Source organism: Lolium perenne, chromosome 4 (assembly GCF_019359855.2).
Source record: "Lolium perenne isolate Kyuss_39 chromosome 4, Kyuss_2.0, whole genome shotgun sequence".
Classification (NCBI taxonomy): domain Eukaryota; kingdom Viridiplantae; phylum Streptophyta; class Magnoliopsida; order Poales; family Poaceae; genus Lolium; species Lolium perenne.
This window is the reverse complement of record NC_067247.2, coordinates 277,092,607-277,109,769: the sequence shown is the minus strand read 5'-3', so window position 1 is coordinate 277,109,769 and position 17,163 is coordinate 277,092,607. Positions and strand designations below refer to the sequence as shown.

At 42.8% G+C, this 17,163-nt stretch overlaps 1 protein-coding gene and 1 long non-coding RNA gene across 7 annotated transcripts; one reads left to right on the top strand and one right to left on the bottom strand.

Moving 5' to 3' along the window:
- Positions 1-305: 305 nt before the first annotated feature.
- LOC127295482 (uncharacterized) lies at positions 306-8,462 on the bottom strand. 5 transcript variants are annotated; one of them, XR_007847893.1, is made up of 7 exons: positions 8,166-8,462; positions 4,777-5,420; positions 4,599-4,679; positions 4,372-4,488; positions 3,204-3,429; positions 889-1,018; positions 306-807 (listed from the first exon to the last, which is right to left on the bottom strand). It is a non-coding gene; the product is annotated as an uncharacterized lncRNA (long non-coding RNA). The 5 variants fall into 5 exon arrangements; XR_007847895.1 differs by having other exon boundaries at positions 306-748; XR_007847894.1 differs by having other exon boundaries at positions 306-1,018; positions 4,777-5,254; positions 5,341-5,420.
- On the top strand, positions 4,549-7,467 carry LOC127295481 (myb-related protein 2). Of its 2 annotated transcripts, XM_071819197.1 has the most exons (8): positions 4,549-4,688; positions 4,796-5,009; positions 5,093-5,169; positions 5,259-5,316; positions 5,388-5,472; positions 5,538-5,607; positions 6,195-6,266; positions 6,636-6,773. In XM_071819197.1, the coding sequence occupies exons 2-7, from the start codon at positions 4,796-4,798 to the stop codon at positions 6,243-6,245; spliced, it is 555 nt and encodes a 184-aa protein (XP_071675298.1). In that variant the 5' UTR covers positions 4,549-4,688; the 3' UTR covers positions 6,246-6,266; positions 6,636-6,773. The 2 variants fall into 2 exon arrangements, with proteins under 2 accessions (XP_071675298.1, XP_051181399.1); XM_051325439.2 differs by lacking the exon at positions 6,195-6,266 and having other exon boundaries at positions 6,636-7,467.
- Positions 8,463-17,163: the final 8,701 nt, after the last annotated feature.

Genomic DNA, 17,163 nt, shown 5'->3' with positions numbered 1-17,163 from the left:
ATATTTTTCGAATCTGAATTAAGAATAAAAAAACTGAAATAGAAAAAAGGAAAATAAAAATGAATATAAAAGAAAAAATAAACAGAAAAAAAAACCGGAAAAGGGTTAAAATACCTACCTGGCCAGGCCCACAGCCATTGCAAGACCTGGTCGGTGTATAGGTTACACTGGACTGGTGGCCGCGTTACTGCTGGTGGGGTGTTCGGCCCACTACCAAGACGTATATTTACAATCTATATCGGGCCACGAAGTCTTACGCTGGGTTCAAAAGATGTGCGTCAAAACTTACGGTAGGCCATGTCTACGGTGCCGACTGTTCAGAAACGTTCCGTGCTCATTGGCTTTATTACATACAAAAAATAAAAAGAGGAACCGACTGATGTGAGTTCCAAAAAAAGGGGAGACTTGCTTTCCCTCCACAGATAAAAAAAACCAAAGACTGCTCAGAATGAATAAATGATCGAAATTCCGTTTCTCATCTTTGCCAACCCGACTTCACATGTACAAAACCGAGGCATCTCCTGGCGTTTTCAGTCCAGTGCATTCAGCAAAATTGCAACCTTTGCTTCACCGTTCAGAAAAGCAGATGCCTGAGGGATCCGACGGGCAGGAACCAAGATGCGGAGAAAGCTCCCAGATTATAAAAAACGAAAGCATCTTCAGGTTGTTCAGATATGATATCAAACACTAAGCAACTGCTCTCTATAATCTCCACGCATTATGCTCCTTGTTCAGGTTCACTTTCTTCCTGCAACCGGGATGTGGGTTTAATATTAGCACCGAGCTCCGAAGATACTACCTACACAACTGTCCACACGTGTTGGTGGTCACTTGGTCTTGCAGGCCTGCCGCGAGATACATGGATGCGGTAGAACAGAGAAACCATACCACACACAAGAGGGAGACATAGGCGATTATATTCCATCTCATCTTTGCCAAAAATAAAAGGGCCCCGATTCCGCCAGCTTTGTCAGCATCACTCTTTCCCTTGTTCCTTCTCTCAGGATCGCGTGCCTCCCTGCGCAAACGAAACGATGGTGTCAAGAGCTCCGAGAGAGAGAGAAAGAACCGGAAAGCATACGATTCTTTCCAAGCACTTAACAAGCAACAACTGAATGTAATCTGCGCAAAAGATAAAGTCATGCTCCTCACTCCCTTTCATTGGATTCAGCACGAAAGATAAAGCTATGGACACAAGGAGTTCATTCCATTTTCCAAATGCATAGTAGTTTTAGTTTATGCTCCTCACGACTGGTCATCATTGCACACAATGCCCAGCCAATGCTCGACGAATCAAGGCAACAATTTGGAGGAGCAGATAAGCACCAGCATGCCGGAATTGAAGCGGAACCAAGGCACATATATCATGTCATGAATACCATTTGCTTGCCTTTTAATATATAATATGAAGTGAAAGAACAGACTTATAATTGGTACACGCAGGGATCCCCTGAACAGCTTTGGAGAGGACTGGTTGATCCAGATAACTGCAGCAAGCAAAATATAGATATAGCTGGCGGACGCAGGATAAAATTGGAGGGGGGGCACACCTCTAAATTTTTTTTGTGTCGCCCAAATTGCGATTTTTTTTGTTAAATGAATAAGAACATCTTTACCGGCACGACCCAAATAGGTCTCGGCAGGTCCACCGACAGCATCTTATTGGAGCCGCCGGCACCTGCTCCCCAATTTTAGAGGGTACACACCAGTGGCCCTGAAACGTAGCCTCCCAAAAATATTTAAAGTTTAAATATTCACAAATAACATCGGATTTCGTTCAAATTTATAAAAAGTTTGCAAAATAAATAGTCCTAGATGGAAAAACTAAATCTAGCAGCGGTCGACAGCGCTGTTGGCAACCACCTCAAAAATATACTTTCAACATTCACTGTCGCCACTGGTAGGAGAAATATCAATTTGACAAGCATCCAAATTCGTCAGATATTATTTATTCTAGTATGTGGAACACGAAATAGATAGAGCGGATCAAAAAAAAATTGGAACTATGATTCATACTCACTGTTAAGACCTCGCAACCAAACTGAAAAATTCAAGTAGTTCTTAAATAAAATAAAATAAAATAAAACCATTGATATGGAGATACCGTCCAAGGAATATATCTCAACTACATATTAAATAAAAATATAGTGTCTGAGAAACATATTATGAATATGCAGGGAACAAAAAATAAAACACAAAAACTATAGGAACCAATTATAAACATATATATAGAAGAACAACTCGTGAATGAAATGAAGAAGAAGCTAAACGCTAGCTAGCCAAACCATCTTGAAAGGAAGCCGTCAGTTTGTTTTTCTTTCAGATCTTGTGCGTGACAATAAATAAAGCTGATGTACAATTCTGAACATCACCACAACATCAACTCAGCGGCAAGCACCACTCTCCTATGCTGCGACACCCTGAGTTCGAATCCTACTCATGCGAGTTTCAAAATCGTTTTTAGCGCATGCGCCCAATAAATGGGCCGGACCTCAACCTAGTTTTAAATTAGGCCGATCAAATAAGGGGTAGTCAAAAAAATTCCTGATTTCTGGGTGGGCCACGGCCCCCCCGGCCCATCCGCTGCGTCCGCCCATGGCAGGCTATAGGCAACAACAACAAGGAGTACTGTCTTGGACCACTCCTATAGTTTCTTTTGAAAGAACTGTCACAATTTTCCTATGCAAAAGATTTTATGTATCAAGTTATAGTTGATTTTACTTGATTTATCCTACCAACAAATTTGTAAAGTCCTTTTTCTGCAAAAACAAAAAAATGCATCTTGCACTCGTGACTTGCAAGTTGCAACACAGTTCAAACATGAACTTGATTGCAGAACAAATGAAGGGCGAGATGACCACATGCTATTACTAAAACCTCCCAAGTTAAGGAGGAATGGACCGAAATTATTATTGAATTATACCAAATATTCTGTATAACTTTGACTTTATGCCATTTGAACTTATCTAGATCTGAACTCATGCATTTTTTATCAATGCAAAGAAAAGACAAAGGATGGTTTAAAGGAAAAGCAACACAGAGCACTGAAATCAAGAAACTAATCTTCAATCTTAAGCTCCTAGTTTATGCGCCTTATGTAGAACAGATAGCAAAGGAACTCAAAAGACTGCTTCATGCACAGCCTATTAGATTCGCCTATCCACTTTCCTTTTGCCTGATAGCTGAACAAGTACAAAACTTACCAGAGGAGACAAAAGGGAATCATATGCTTATTCCATACTTTGCTTTTGTGCAGTCCCAAGAAAGGCATCTGTGATAGAATGAGTTCCTTCTTTGCTTTGTTTGCAGGCAAAACATCAACCAGTTCTTCTTCTGGATGCCTTCGGTCAATAAGGAATTTAATTTTTTTGCTCTCATATGAAGTGATACTTATATGCCTTAGTCAAATGTATGTTGTGCTTCAGTACGCTGAAAATATACAAGAGGCAACAGCATATGTGATATTGTGGTTGCAGAAAATACAGAATACTAATTAATGCTAACCAACTAAAGATGACGTTTCATTTTCATGTTGTAAGCACGGTGGAGAGTGGCATTAGTTCGAAGGCCACTCCCAATGCCTCGTTAAGACGGCATCACTTAGTGCTTTACATGTTTAGAAACAATGATCACAATGCATTGCATCTTAGATAGGCTTGATTGCTTGAGTCTTATTGGATGATAGTACTCCCTCCGATCAATAATAAATGTCATGGTTTTAGTTCAAATTTGACTAAAAATGAACTAAAACCACGACATTTATTATGGCGGAAAAGCTAGACTTACAGAATGTGTTTACGGAAACTGCTTACGGGAATGATGCGGTAGCAACCAATTGATTCATTTAATTTTTTCCTTCCGTGATTTCTGGGCCGTGAACCTACCAAGTGATTTCACGTGAGCCCGTAAGTCCAATCCCGTAAAATGTTCTCCGTAGGTGTAGTGTTACTCTTATTATGGATCAGAGGGAGTACAAGATTTAGTGATCCATGCATCGCGTGAAATGATTGTATCAAAGACAAGAGACTATTTCATCATCCTTCCTCGTTAGTTATAATCATATAGATAAAAATCTGATGTGTGTGCTAACTGCTAAGAGACACGTCATGGTGGTGTATTGTTGGAAGCTGCCTAAGCGAGTAAGATGTAGGGTAAAGACAAAACTACAGCCCACTGCATAAAGTTCTCCAGAGAACAAGGTTCCCACCTTTTCCTAGAAGACCAATAAATAACATGACTGTCTCTAATTATTCCCTTCATGCATGCCAAGTTAAAGAAATATAAACCATAATTGATGGTACATATCAGAATGCAAGAGTATTCTTGGAATTGAAAAACGAAAATATTGGTGCGCGTAGGGTCCACAGGTACCTAAAGGAATAAGGATAATATCTCTTTTCAGTTGCTGTGAAGATTGGGTCAGGTTCGAGTGCTTCTTCCAACGATTCGAAATTCTCTTCTCCCTTTCCTGCCTTATAAGACCAGTACCTGCATAAGATCTTGACATGAGTAGTCGTAGAGTCATAGTTATTTAGAACAAAGGTCGTCTCACTGCCAGAGAATAGAACTTCAAGGTACGGTGAACAATCCTTGATTACCAGAAACGGAGGGTTGATAAAGCTGCAGCAGAGAGTTCTTGGAAGGATCAGTCTACAAGCAGACATCAGTACTGAAAAGAACTGAAAGAGGTACAAATCTATGAGATGCGTCAAGTACTCAAGTGTCATGTTGTACATCTTGCTCATATAAAGGAGATATCTTGGTATATATCCTAACCTGCGATATTTTTATTCAGATGTATCATCATCAACAACAGCTCCAGAGCCACAACCAGCTCTTGTCTTCTAGGCAGACTTTCCCTTCAGAGAGGCACTTACTTATGCAAGGAGGAATTATTCCAGGAGAGTCAGGGCTTGTACTCTCAACTGATGCTAAGCCTAGGTTAAAATGGACCCCAGAGCTACATGATCGTTTCGTGGAGGCAGTAAATCAACTCGGCGGACCAGATAGTAAGCACGCACTACTGATACCTTTTTTGCCCTAGAAGCAACTGCATCGATGCTATCATCTAAACACTTACAAATCTCTGCAGAAGCCACCCCGAAAACTATTATGAGGCTCATGGCTGTCCCTGGACTAACATTGTATCATCTTAAGAGCCATCTCCAGGTAATACAAAGAATTTATAGTATAGCTCTGCCATAATAGTCCGCCTATGTCTTCAAGTAAGATACTAAATTGTTTTTTCTTTCACCTAGAAATACAGACTCAGCAAAAATCTCCATGCTCAAGCCAATGTCGGAAATTCAAGAAATGGTAAGTACAGCATAATCAAGCTACCAGCATATCATTACGCTTGACACTGAACTTCCTTTTCCATTTGCCAGCGGTAGGCTGCACCATAGCAACAGAGAAATCATCTGAAGGAAATGGATCGCCAGTCAGTCACCAACTTAATATGCAGACAAACAAGTAAGAAATAATTGAATCTGTTCTTGAGTGTGTTCACAGAAGGTAACAGTTGGCTATTTTATTAGATCAATGCACATAGGTGAAGCCTTACAGATGCAAATTGAAGTGCAGCGACGACTACATGAGCAACTAGAGGTAAAAAAAGCAGCATGCTATAAACTATATTTATCATAAAGTCACTTTTACATCCATTTGCAGAAATATGATTTATGCCTGACTAGTTCATTTCATGGATAAGTAATACTATAATTTGAATTTTATGGCTGCCTATCCAATAAATGTAGGCTAAACAAATATCTGTGGAGAATATGCACTAGAGACACAAAAATTTAGCTACATCCCACAAGAAAATATCAAATTATAGTATCATGGATATACGAACTGCACACAGGAAATTCAGTTGGAAAATGGACATTGTATAAAAAGTCCATGAACCAAGACCAACTTAACAATGGTTAGAAAGGCAGCATATGTATACTGCTCGTTTGTTGCACTAATAAGCACAGGGGTAGCGTGCTCAGTATGGTATAAGATGGTACCTTGTATTTTGATATTTTATAAGTGAAAGGCACATCACTGCTACAGTCATGTTTACTTTTTGTAATATTACAACTCAATTGGGAAATTACTTCATTTTTATATGTTATGGACGTTTGGTTTCTTGTTTACTGATAGCTGAACCTTATTCCTGCTTAAAATGATGTGCTCTATGTCGCGCATAGGTTCTATGCAATAAAAGAAGGCGGAAACACTCCTGCAACCAAATTGTCTAGGCAAATAGACTGTCTTGAAGTGTATGTGATTCTTGTTATCTTTGTTTTCCATAACTCAATCCTATAATAATTGTAAGCTCCACCTTAGGTCAAAACTTTACATACTTTATTGGACAACTTGAGGTCCAAATTGTAGCTTTATATTTAAAAAACATAAATATTTTCTTCTCATTATGTATAGTAATAAAATTCTTTTTTTTTTGTTTCTCCTGTTGCGGAAGTGCTTCTTGGCACTTCTTGTACATGGTCTCTATGCATAATAACACATAATTAGGTAGAAGTACACCACTACTGTAATTCTCTGAATGAAAAGAAATAAACGGTGCACTAGAAAATAAATACCAATCTCTGGTACCTTACGCTTCACAAACTAATGATGCCATTCAACAGGTACAAAGACACTTGCAACTCCGAATTGAAGCACAAGGAAAATACCTACAATCGGTGTTAGAAAAGGCACATGAGACACTTGCAACGCAGAATACTGGCTCGGCTGGTCTAGAAACTGCAAAGATGCAACTGTCAGAATTGGTCTCCAAAGTATCGACAGAATGCCTCCATAATGCTTTTACAAGCTTTGAGGAGATTGAAGGATCACGAATGCTACAAAGGCATGCCATGCAACCCGGTGATGGATCAGTTGACAGCTGCTTAACTGCATGTGAGGGCTCGCAGAAAGATCAAGATATCCTATCAATTAGCCTCTCTGCTAAAAAAGGAAAGGAGATAGGAGGCATGTCACTCGGTTTGCAAATGAAAGAAAGAGGACACGATGATTTATTTCTAGAGAAGCTAAGCAGAAGGCCTCCAAACCACCAAGAAGGGCGTGAGAGGAGAGACAGCTTGAGCATGGCATGCCAGGCAACAAAATTGGATCTAAACATCAATGGCACAAATGATGGGCCTCGGAACTGCAAGAAATTTGATTTAAATGGGTTCAGCTGGACCTAGACAGCAAGCGAGTGTGCCATTTCGTAATAGTGAGATCATGTGTGACCTAATAGCTATTCTGTTGACATTCCTCCATTTCAAGCCTTTGCTGTCAGACATCACAATTCACCGGAATAAGCGATGGAACTGACAACTAGATGCTTCTTGCAAGCCACCGAAGTAGCCGGTGTAGATTCCGGGGAAAGTATTTGAGAACTTGGTGTTCTCCTTTGATATATGCTTTGTTGTGATTCTGTACCATAGGACAGAAATAACACGATTTTTTTTGCAACCCCATGCCCCCAGTGAGGTTATCTTTTGGAGTGCCTATTCTTTTCTGCCATCAGCAATATGTCACGCCTAGCCTACACTCTGCTCACATCTAGTGGATCTGCAAGACTAGCACCCGTGCACGGAGAGGGGGTTAGTTAAATCCCCACATCACCAACGGTCCAGTCTTGATCTCTAAAATATTCTGCAGGACTTTCACCTTCTACTAGTTACCGGAGATGGCAACGGCAACGAAGGAATCAAGGCTGCAATCGCTGAAACAGCGGCTCTAATTGCCACCAGGAATCGCGCAATCTATGAACAACCCACTGAATCGCATTGCTGCGTACGCGTACGGATAAGGCTTTGTTTGGTACTAGAGTTTTAGTGGGGATTAGCGGGGATAATCCGCTCCAAATTTTAAATCCCCACTTATCCCCAATGCATGTTTGGTGCTAGAGTATGAGAGAGTTTAATCCCCACTTATCCCCACTTTTCCCCAAATTTTTAGTGTAATTTTTCCAATCCTCAATACTCTACCCCTACCTAGTGGATTGGGGATGGGGTTTTGTGGGGATTGGGTGACAGCAGTGATTCACCCAATACTCTAGAGTATTATCCCCACTAATCCCCACTGAAACACTAGTACCAAACAAGGCCTAAGGGGGGGGGGGGGGGGGGGGGGGAGAGACAACCTCCGGGGAAAATGTGAGCGCATACCGGCAATAGTTAAACGCCGCTTCTTCCCCCCATGTCTAACTCCTCCAGAAAATTCCCCGGTTTGGAGCCGATATCGACTGGGGGAGGAGAAGAGTGGGATCTAGCTCTATCTGCGGCCTCTCCACGAATCCGAAAAAGTAAATTGATTCGTAGATTAGCCTTCGAGGATGTTGATGCGGGAAGCCGTGGTTCGTAGAGGAGGAGGGCTCCTCCTCGCTCCAGCCTGTGAAGAGTGAAGACGGCGAAGCGAAGAGCGTGGGCTGTCCTGCACGTGATGGGCGGGCTACAAAGTGCTGTGGTATGGCAGCCCATCAGGCATCAGCACATTTGCTAGTCACTGTCGTTTTGTTGGCCCATCGTACACTTTCCCCAGGAGTATAAGCCCATCTGGCCCTACCGATGCTGCTGAAACCGCTCGCCAACATTGTATTTCCGTCGAAATTGACAAGTGACAAGTCGTACTAAAGAATCGACAAAGGTAAAACTAGGGTTGCAAGAAGCGTTTTTTTAGACCTAGGGCTCTGGGCGACTAGGGTTTTGATACTCCGCCGCTGGGATCCTTGCCGGTGGGGGTCCTCTTTCTTCCCGAGAAGATTCATCCAAAGTCTCACTACAAGGAAAAGGCCTATTGCCGGCGCACCTATTTGGGCTACCGCCGGCGCACCAGAGCCCGCCGGTGCGAACGGGCCGGTGATAAAGGCTTATTGCCGGCGCATCATCTAGTTCGCTGGCGGTAACTCGATTTATCACCGGCGCACCAGCCTAGTGCGCCGGCGCTATGTTTTTCAGGATTCAAAAAAAAAGCAGATCCAGATCTAGATCTAGATCTAGGTCGGTCGTGTTCTAGGTCGTCGGTCAAGTTCTAGGTCGTGCCTTGGAGATGTACCACCGCCACGGTGGCCATCTGCTTAGAAAGAGGAGGTGGTTGCCGGTGTGATCGTCGGTGATTGTGGGGGGGTGAGAGGAGGTGATGCTTGAGAAGGTGCTCGCCGGCGAGATGCTTGAGGAGGTGCTCGCCGGCGAGATGCTTGAGGAGGTGCTCGCCGGTGAGTAGCTTGAGGAGGTGCTCCGGTGAGATAGCTTGAGGAGGTGCTTGCCGGTGAGTAGCTTGAGGAGGTGCTCCGGTGAGTAGCTTGAGGAGGGATTAGAGGGGTAAGAAGGTAGAAGAGGGGGAATAGTGGAGGAGAAGAGAAGGTGGCCGGAGGGAGGAAGAGAGGAGGAGGAGAAGTGAAAGAGAAGATGGGGGGAAATGGAAGAGAGAGAAGGTGCGTCGGGCTGGTTTGGCATATATAGCCCCTGTTACTGCCGGCCCGGGGGTATTTTTTTAAATTTTTCATCAAAATCTAAAACATGAAAAAAGTCCTGTTTCTGTTTTCCAATTGACGAATCCATTTTTTTGTCCAAACGGCCGTAGGCGATTGAATTCGAATAGGAAATTTCGAGTAGATCGATTTTGATATAAAAAAGTTTTTCATCGGAGATCGTATGCAACCAGAAAACCAGTTTTACCGAAAGATGGCGCCATTTTGCATAATATATCAAAATTCATTTTTTTCAATTTTCACTAAACCTAGATGACATATTACATGGGCATTTCAAAGGATTTAATTTTTTGAATTTTTTATCATTTTCTTTTATTTTTTTCAAAACTGAAAAGGCGGTACACTGGGGGGTGGGTGTAGAGGGAAAATTATGGCTGCCCTTACCGTCGGCGCACCATTATGCTGCAGCGCCGGCAATAAGAAACTTACCACCGGCGCGCCAACATGGTGATGCGTCGGCAGTAAGGGGTTCGATTTTTTCGGGCTGGTCTGGTCCTCTTTGAAATTTATCACTGGCGCATCTTTTTTGCTTGTGCGCCGGCAGTAAGCCTCCATCGCCAGCGCGGCGACATATTGGTGCGCCGGCACTATTTGCCACCGGCGCATGGGTTTGCTGGTGCGCCGGTAGGCCTATTTCCATCTATAGGCCTTTTCCTAGTAGTGTCTTGGCGGGGTTCAACAGTCCGGTTCCTTTGAAGGCCTGCAATAGGGGTTGTTTCCGTCGCCATGGAGAGATCGGCTAACTCAACAAGCCAAGCGAGCGGGTCAGGAAGTAAGAAGGCAGAAGCGATCGACGCTTTGTTGAATCGCTTGGGCATTGAAGAGGATGAGATCGACGATCTGGTCTTTGAAGAGGAGGAAGAGGCTTCGAAAGAAGGCATCAAGTGGATGGCCCTGGCCAAGGTCCATACAGAAAATACGCTTGGTGCCCGGCGAAGGATATTGAATTCCATCACATTGAGGGTAATCTTTTCACTGTTCAATGTTTTTGTTTGGGAGATTGGTTTGAAGTTGAGGAAAGTGGTCCATGGTTGTTCCGTCAGAACGCAGTAAGCATTGAGAAATGCGATGGATTAGCTTCCCATGAATCAGTTGATTTGAATTTCTTTTCTACATGGATCCAAATCCACAAATATCCTATAGGATATCCTAATGTTGCTTTGATCAAAAACCTGGCGGAGAAGAAGGTAGGGAAGGTTCTTAAGGTTGAAACTAATGTGAATGGTCTCGGAATTTTTTTCCGTGTGCTAGTCAAGTTGGATGTGAGGAAGGTACTGGCTCGTTTTGTGACTATCTCGCATGAAGGTCAGCGCGGATTTTATCATGTTATATGAGAAGATTTCTCGTTTTTGCGGAGCTTGTGGATACTTCGGTCACTCTCACCTTAAGTGTGGTACAGGAGAACACGACGAGGAGACGCTGAAGTGGGGAGATTTTTTGAAGATCGCTTGGGAAACGTGGCATGGCCAAGGTTTTGGTATGGGACGTGGTAGAGGACGAGGCAATGGCAGAACTGGCCGTGTTTGGGAGGGAGCTGGTACATAAAGAGGAAATGACCCACGGGGTAGGGCTATGACTACTTCTTGGAGGCATAATGATATAGTTCATGGGTCTAATAATAGCGATCCAGACCTAGAGGACATGGCTACAAGCCCAGTGAAAACTAATGATATGGAGTTAGACAAGGATAGCCTAACCATCCCACTTGCCAAACAGTCGTTGGATATGCAAGTAGATGAAACAGATGATATTGGCTCATGAAAAGAAGGTGGAAAATATGATCAGGTCATTGCTATGTTGACAGATGGAAATATTCCCCAAGGGTCTCTCGACGGAGCTGCAGAAAAGGATCGCAAGAAACGAACGAAGAAGGATGGAGCTAACTCCACTTCAGCAGGATCGGCGGGGTCCTGTGAGGACCTCGTCCAGGCACAATGAAAATTTTAGGATTGAACTGTCAGGGTCTGAATGCCCCGACAATTCTTTTGCTTTTGGATCTCGAAAAGCAATGTGATCCGGAGGTTATGTTATTGTCAGAGTCTCACCTAGATCATTACCAGAAAGATTGTTTGAGAAGAAGATTGAAGATGGACTTAAAAATTATTAATGGAAGTGATGGTAGAAGTGGAGGTGTCATTCTTTTTTGGAAGAAGTGAATCAAGATTCAACTTTTATTTTCTGCACCGAAGTATATTGATGCCAAACTGGTGGAGAGCCCCGGGAAAATTTGGAGATTTACGGGTATTATGGAGAACCTCGATGGCAAGATAAATATAAGACTTGGGATAAATTTAGAGAGCTAAAAAATGATTATGATCTCCCTTGGGTCATTCTTGGTAATTTCAATGAAATCTTTTTTCTCATGAGAAGGTGGGTGGCAATCGCCGATCTCAACCTTATATGCTAGCTTTTCGAAATGCTCTAACAGACTGTGACCTTGATGATATGGGTTTTTCAGGGGACCCCTTTACTTGGAAGAGAGGAAGAATTCGAGAGAGGCTTGATCACGTTATTTGCAATGGCAGTTGGGTAATGACGCATCCGATGGCCAGGGTTCATCACCTCGCTTATATAAGATCGGACCACCTACCTATCCTACTGGATACAGAATACTTGGAACCATATGTCCCTGTCCAACAGGTACCCAAACGCTTTGAAGCTAAATGGCTCAAGGAGGAGGGTATTAGGCAAGAGGTGGAGCGCGCATGGGAGGCGGCTAGAAGTGCTACTTCGGGTGGAGTGATGGCCAAGCTAAATCATATGCATGCGGTGTTTCATGATTGGGATGGGAGGGTCCTAAAACGTCCCAAAAAAGGTTAAGAAAGGCTCAACGTGAGCTCAACAAAGCTCTGAATGGGCCGATGTCTGATGAGAGTGAAGAGAAAGCAAAGGAAATGGCAAACATCATCGAATTTTATTGGAACAGGAAGAGGTGTACTGGTCGCAACGGTCTAGAGCAAACTGGCTCCATCTAGGAGATCGCAATACCTCGTTCTTTCATAATTTTGCCTCTGCTCGGTGCAAGAAGAATTATATTAGAGGCTGATAAATAATAATGGTGATTTGGTGGAAGGTACAGAACATCTAAAGGCAATAATCTTTGATTATTTTACTAATCTTTTTACTTCAGAAGTGCAAGGTACCGATCCATCTATGTTAGAAAAAATTTAGACCAAGGTCACGAAGGCTATGAATGATAAGTTTCTTACTCATTTCACGGCAGAGGATGTCAAGGCGGATTTCAGTATCGGAGCTTTTAAGCCCCCCCCCCCCCCCCCGGCCCTGACTGTCTTCATGCGGTCTTCTATAAAAGATTCAGGGGTATCCGTGGGAAGGACATTACTCAGAAGATCCTCAAGGCCGTAAACAACGGGATAATTCCTGATGGATGGAATGATACTACTGTGGCGATGATCCCAAAGATAGATGAGCCGAAACTGGTCACTCAATTTCGCCCTATAAGTCTCTGCAATGTGATCTACAAGATTATCTCGAAGATGCTAGCTCTCAGACTTAAGGAGATTCTCCCTGAGGTGGTGTCTCCTACACAAAGTGATTTTGTCTCGGGCCGTCTCATTACTGACAATGTTCTCGTGACCTATGAATGCGTTCACTCAATTAAAAATAAGAGGAATGGAAAATCACGCTACTGTGCGGTAAAACTTGACATGTATAAAGCGTATGATCGAGTAGAGTGGATCTTTCTAGAAAATATGAAGAGAAAGCTAGGATTTGCTGAAAGATGGATCTTGTTGATGATGGCATGTGTAAACAGTGTAAGGTACCTACTGAGATTTAATTCGGAAGAAACAGATATGTTTGTTCCTACGAGAGGCCTCCGTCAGGGGGGATCCTCTCTCACCCTATTTGTTCCTTCTTTGTGCGGAAGGTTTATCTAGTCTCTTATTGTTTCAAGAGGAGGTTGGTGGCATAGATAGGGTAAGGGTGTGCAGAAACACACCGTCAGTTTCGCACCTTCTTTTTGCTGACGATTCCCTCATCCTCATGAAAGCAGATATGAATAATGCAACCTTATTACATAGTGTTTCAGATACTATTATGCAAATTCTAGACAATTGGTGAGTGTAGCTAAATCAAGAATCTTCTTTACTCCTAATACTCATGCTCTGATAAAGGCAGAGATATGTGAGGTTCTTCATATTGATAGAGAGGCAATATCAGATAAATACCTTGGTCTCCCGACAATTGTTGGAGCTGATAGAAGTGACTGTTTTCTGTATTTTGTTGAGCGAATTATTCAGCGTATTAATGGATGGAAGGAGAAATTTCTTTTAATTGGAGGTAAGGAGATATTGCTTAAGGCAGTAGCCCAAGCTATTCCTGTCTATGCTATGTCAGTCTTTCAAATTCCAATTGGAGTCTGTAAAAAGATGATGGATGCTATTGCACAATTCTGGTAGGGTGATATTGAGAACAACAACAAAATGGATTGGTACGCTTGGTGGAAATTGTGCTATCCGAAGAGTGAATGAGGAATGGGATTCCGAGATTTCGACTCCTTCAATCTAGCTATGTTAGCCAAGCAAATATGGCGACTTATAAATGTACAAGACTCTCTTTGGGAAAGAGTTCTCAGAGCGAAATACTATCCAAACGGTGATATCTTGAAGGCGGGACCAAAAGTTGGATCATAGTTTACTTGGCAAAGCCTGCTTGCCGACCTAGAAACTTTTAAGAGAGGGGTGATCTGGAGAGTTGGTAATGGTGAGAAAATAAACATTTGGACTGATTCCTGGATCCCTTCTAGTCCGAATGGAAAATTTATTACACCGAGAGGGGGATACGGTCTACACTAAGGTGTGATACATCTCCAACGTATCTATAATTTCTTATGTTCCATGCTAGTTTTATGACAATACCTACATGTTTTATTCACACTCTATAATGTTTTTATGCATTTTCTGGGACTAACCTATTAACAAGATGCCACAGTGCCAGTTCCTGTTTTTTGCTGTTTTTTATTTCAGAAAAGTTGTTTTACAAATATTCTCGGAATTGGACGAAACAAAAGCCCACGGCCCTATTTTCCACGGAGTGTTCCAGAAGACCGAAGAGGAGTCGGGGAAGGCCAGCAGGGGGCCCTCCCCATATGGCGACGCGGGGGGCCCCACTGCCGCGCCGTGACGTGGGGAGGGAGCCCCCTGGCTCCCCCGACGCCGCCCCTTCGCCTATTTATTTCTTCGTCCCCGAAAACCCTAGTACCGAGAGCCAAAATACCAGAACAGTTCCAGAGACGCCACCGCCGTCAACCCTAACTCGGGGGGTTCAGAAGATCTCCTCCGGCACCCTGCCGGAGAGGGGTATCATCACCGGAGGGCTCTACATCACCATACCCGCCTCCGGACTGATGCGTGAGTAGTTCATCCTTGGACTACGGGTCCATAGCAGTAGGTAGATGGTTGTCTTCTCCTATTGTGCCATCATGTTTAGATCTTGTGAGCTGCCTATCATGATCAAGATCATCTATTTGTAATGCTACATGTTGTGTTTGTTGGGATCCGATGAATATGGAATACTATGTCAAGTTGATTACTGATCTATCATATATGTGTTGTTTATGATCTTGCATGCTCTCCGTTGCTAGTAGAGGTTCTGGCCAAGTTGATACTTGTAACTCCAAGAGGGAGTATTTATGCTAGATAGTGGGTTCGTGTCTCCATTGAATCTGGGGGAGTGACAGCAACCCCTAAGGTTGTGGATGTGCTGTTGCCACTAGGGATAAAACATCAATGCGTTGTCTAAGGATATTTGTATTGTTTACATTATGCACAGTACTTAATGCAATTGTCTGTTGCTTGCAACTTATCTTTGGAAGGGTGCGGATGCTAACCCGAAGGTGCACTTTTTAGGCATAGATGCATGCTGGATGGCGGTCTATGTTCTTTGTCGTAATGCCCTAAGTAAATCTCATAGTAGTCATCATGATATGTATGTGCATTGTTATGCCCTCTCTATTTGTCAATTGCCCAATTGTAATTTGTTTACCCAACATGTTATTTATCTTATTGGAGAGACACCACTAGTGAACTGTGGACCCCGGTCCATTCTTTTACATCTGAAATACAACCTACTGCAATCATTGTTCTCTTTTGTTTTCTGCAAGCAAACATCATTTTCCACACCATACGTTTAATCATTTGTTTTCAGCAAGCCGGTGAGATTGACAACCTCACTGTTAAGTTGAGGCAAAGTAGTTTGATTGTGTTGTGCAGGTTCCACGTTGGCACCGGAATCTCTGGTGTTGCGCCGCACTACACTCCTTCACCAACAACCTTCACGTGATCTTCATCTCCTACTGGTTCGATAACCTTGGTTTCTTACTGAGGGAAAACTCGCTGTTGTACTCATCATACCTTCCTCTTGGGGTTCCCAATGGACGTGTGCTTTACCGTCACAAGCAAGGTGTCAGAGCTAATAAATCCTCTTACTAGCAGCTAGGATGAGGGACTTTTGGAGGATAATTTTTGTGCAGTTGATGCAAGGCGCATAACTCAAATCCCTATTAATAGCCAAGGGTTCGATGATTTTATTGCCTGGAAATATACTAAACATGGTAGGTATTTGGTAAGGTCTCGGTACCATCTACAATGGTTACATCAGTTTGGTCCAAGATCAAATCAGCTTGCATTACCAGGGGGATCGGCTCATAATCCAGTATGGAGAATATTGTGGAAGCTGAAGATTCCAAGCAAAGTGAAGATCTTTATTTGGCGAGCACTACATGGTATAATTCCTCTTAAAAGTATTCTGGCAAATCGACATATTGGCACTAGTGGAACTTGTCCAGTATGTAACCAAGGAGCTTTGAGGATATTTTGCATCTCCTTTTTAAGTGTTCAAATGCCAAAGAAATATGGGCATCTCTAAGCCTACATGAAATGATAGAACAGGCAATGCATGTTGACAGGTCCGGATCAGCAGTTTGGGAATATTTGCTACGTAGCCAGTGCAACTCGCTACCAGGAATTGATTATATCGATCTGAAGGAGATGGTCTTTGTTACATGCTGGTACTTATGGTGGATTCAGAGGCGAAAGACACACGACGAGGATGTCCCTCTGATTTACAAGTGCAGGACTTTGATTCTTTCGATCACGACGAATTCCGCAAGAGCAGGTGCAAAATATCAAGGGAGTGTGTGGACTTGGCATCAGAGTTCGACATGATGAAATTCAAGTACTGCCCAAGGGAAGCGAATCAAGATTCCCATGAGATAGCTAAGTCTAGTTTCTTGAATAAAAGTTCATGTATTTGGGTCGATGAACCCCCTAGCTTTCTCATTAGTACTATCATAAATGATGTAACTACTTTGTGTTTTAGGAGCAGCAAGTTTCAGACGCACTCTTTTCCTTATGAGGGTACCTAATGGGACTAGAAGGTTTTTAATGAGGCGGCTTGCTAGTTTAATATATTGCTTTTACCTCAAAAAAATCGACAGAGGTCCTCACTCAAGAATTTCGGCTGCCTAATTCGGCATGCTTCTCGACATCGATGGCTACCTAGCTTTCATAGTCTGACGTTACTTTAAGTGCTACTTTTACTACTACTTTTAAGTACAAGCACTCACATATCCATCTATATTTTTTTCACTTACACTACGATTAGTGCGAACCGTCGTGTTATTAGGCAATTTCCAAGTAAGTTTAATTATCGAA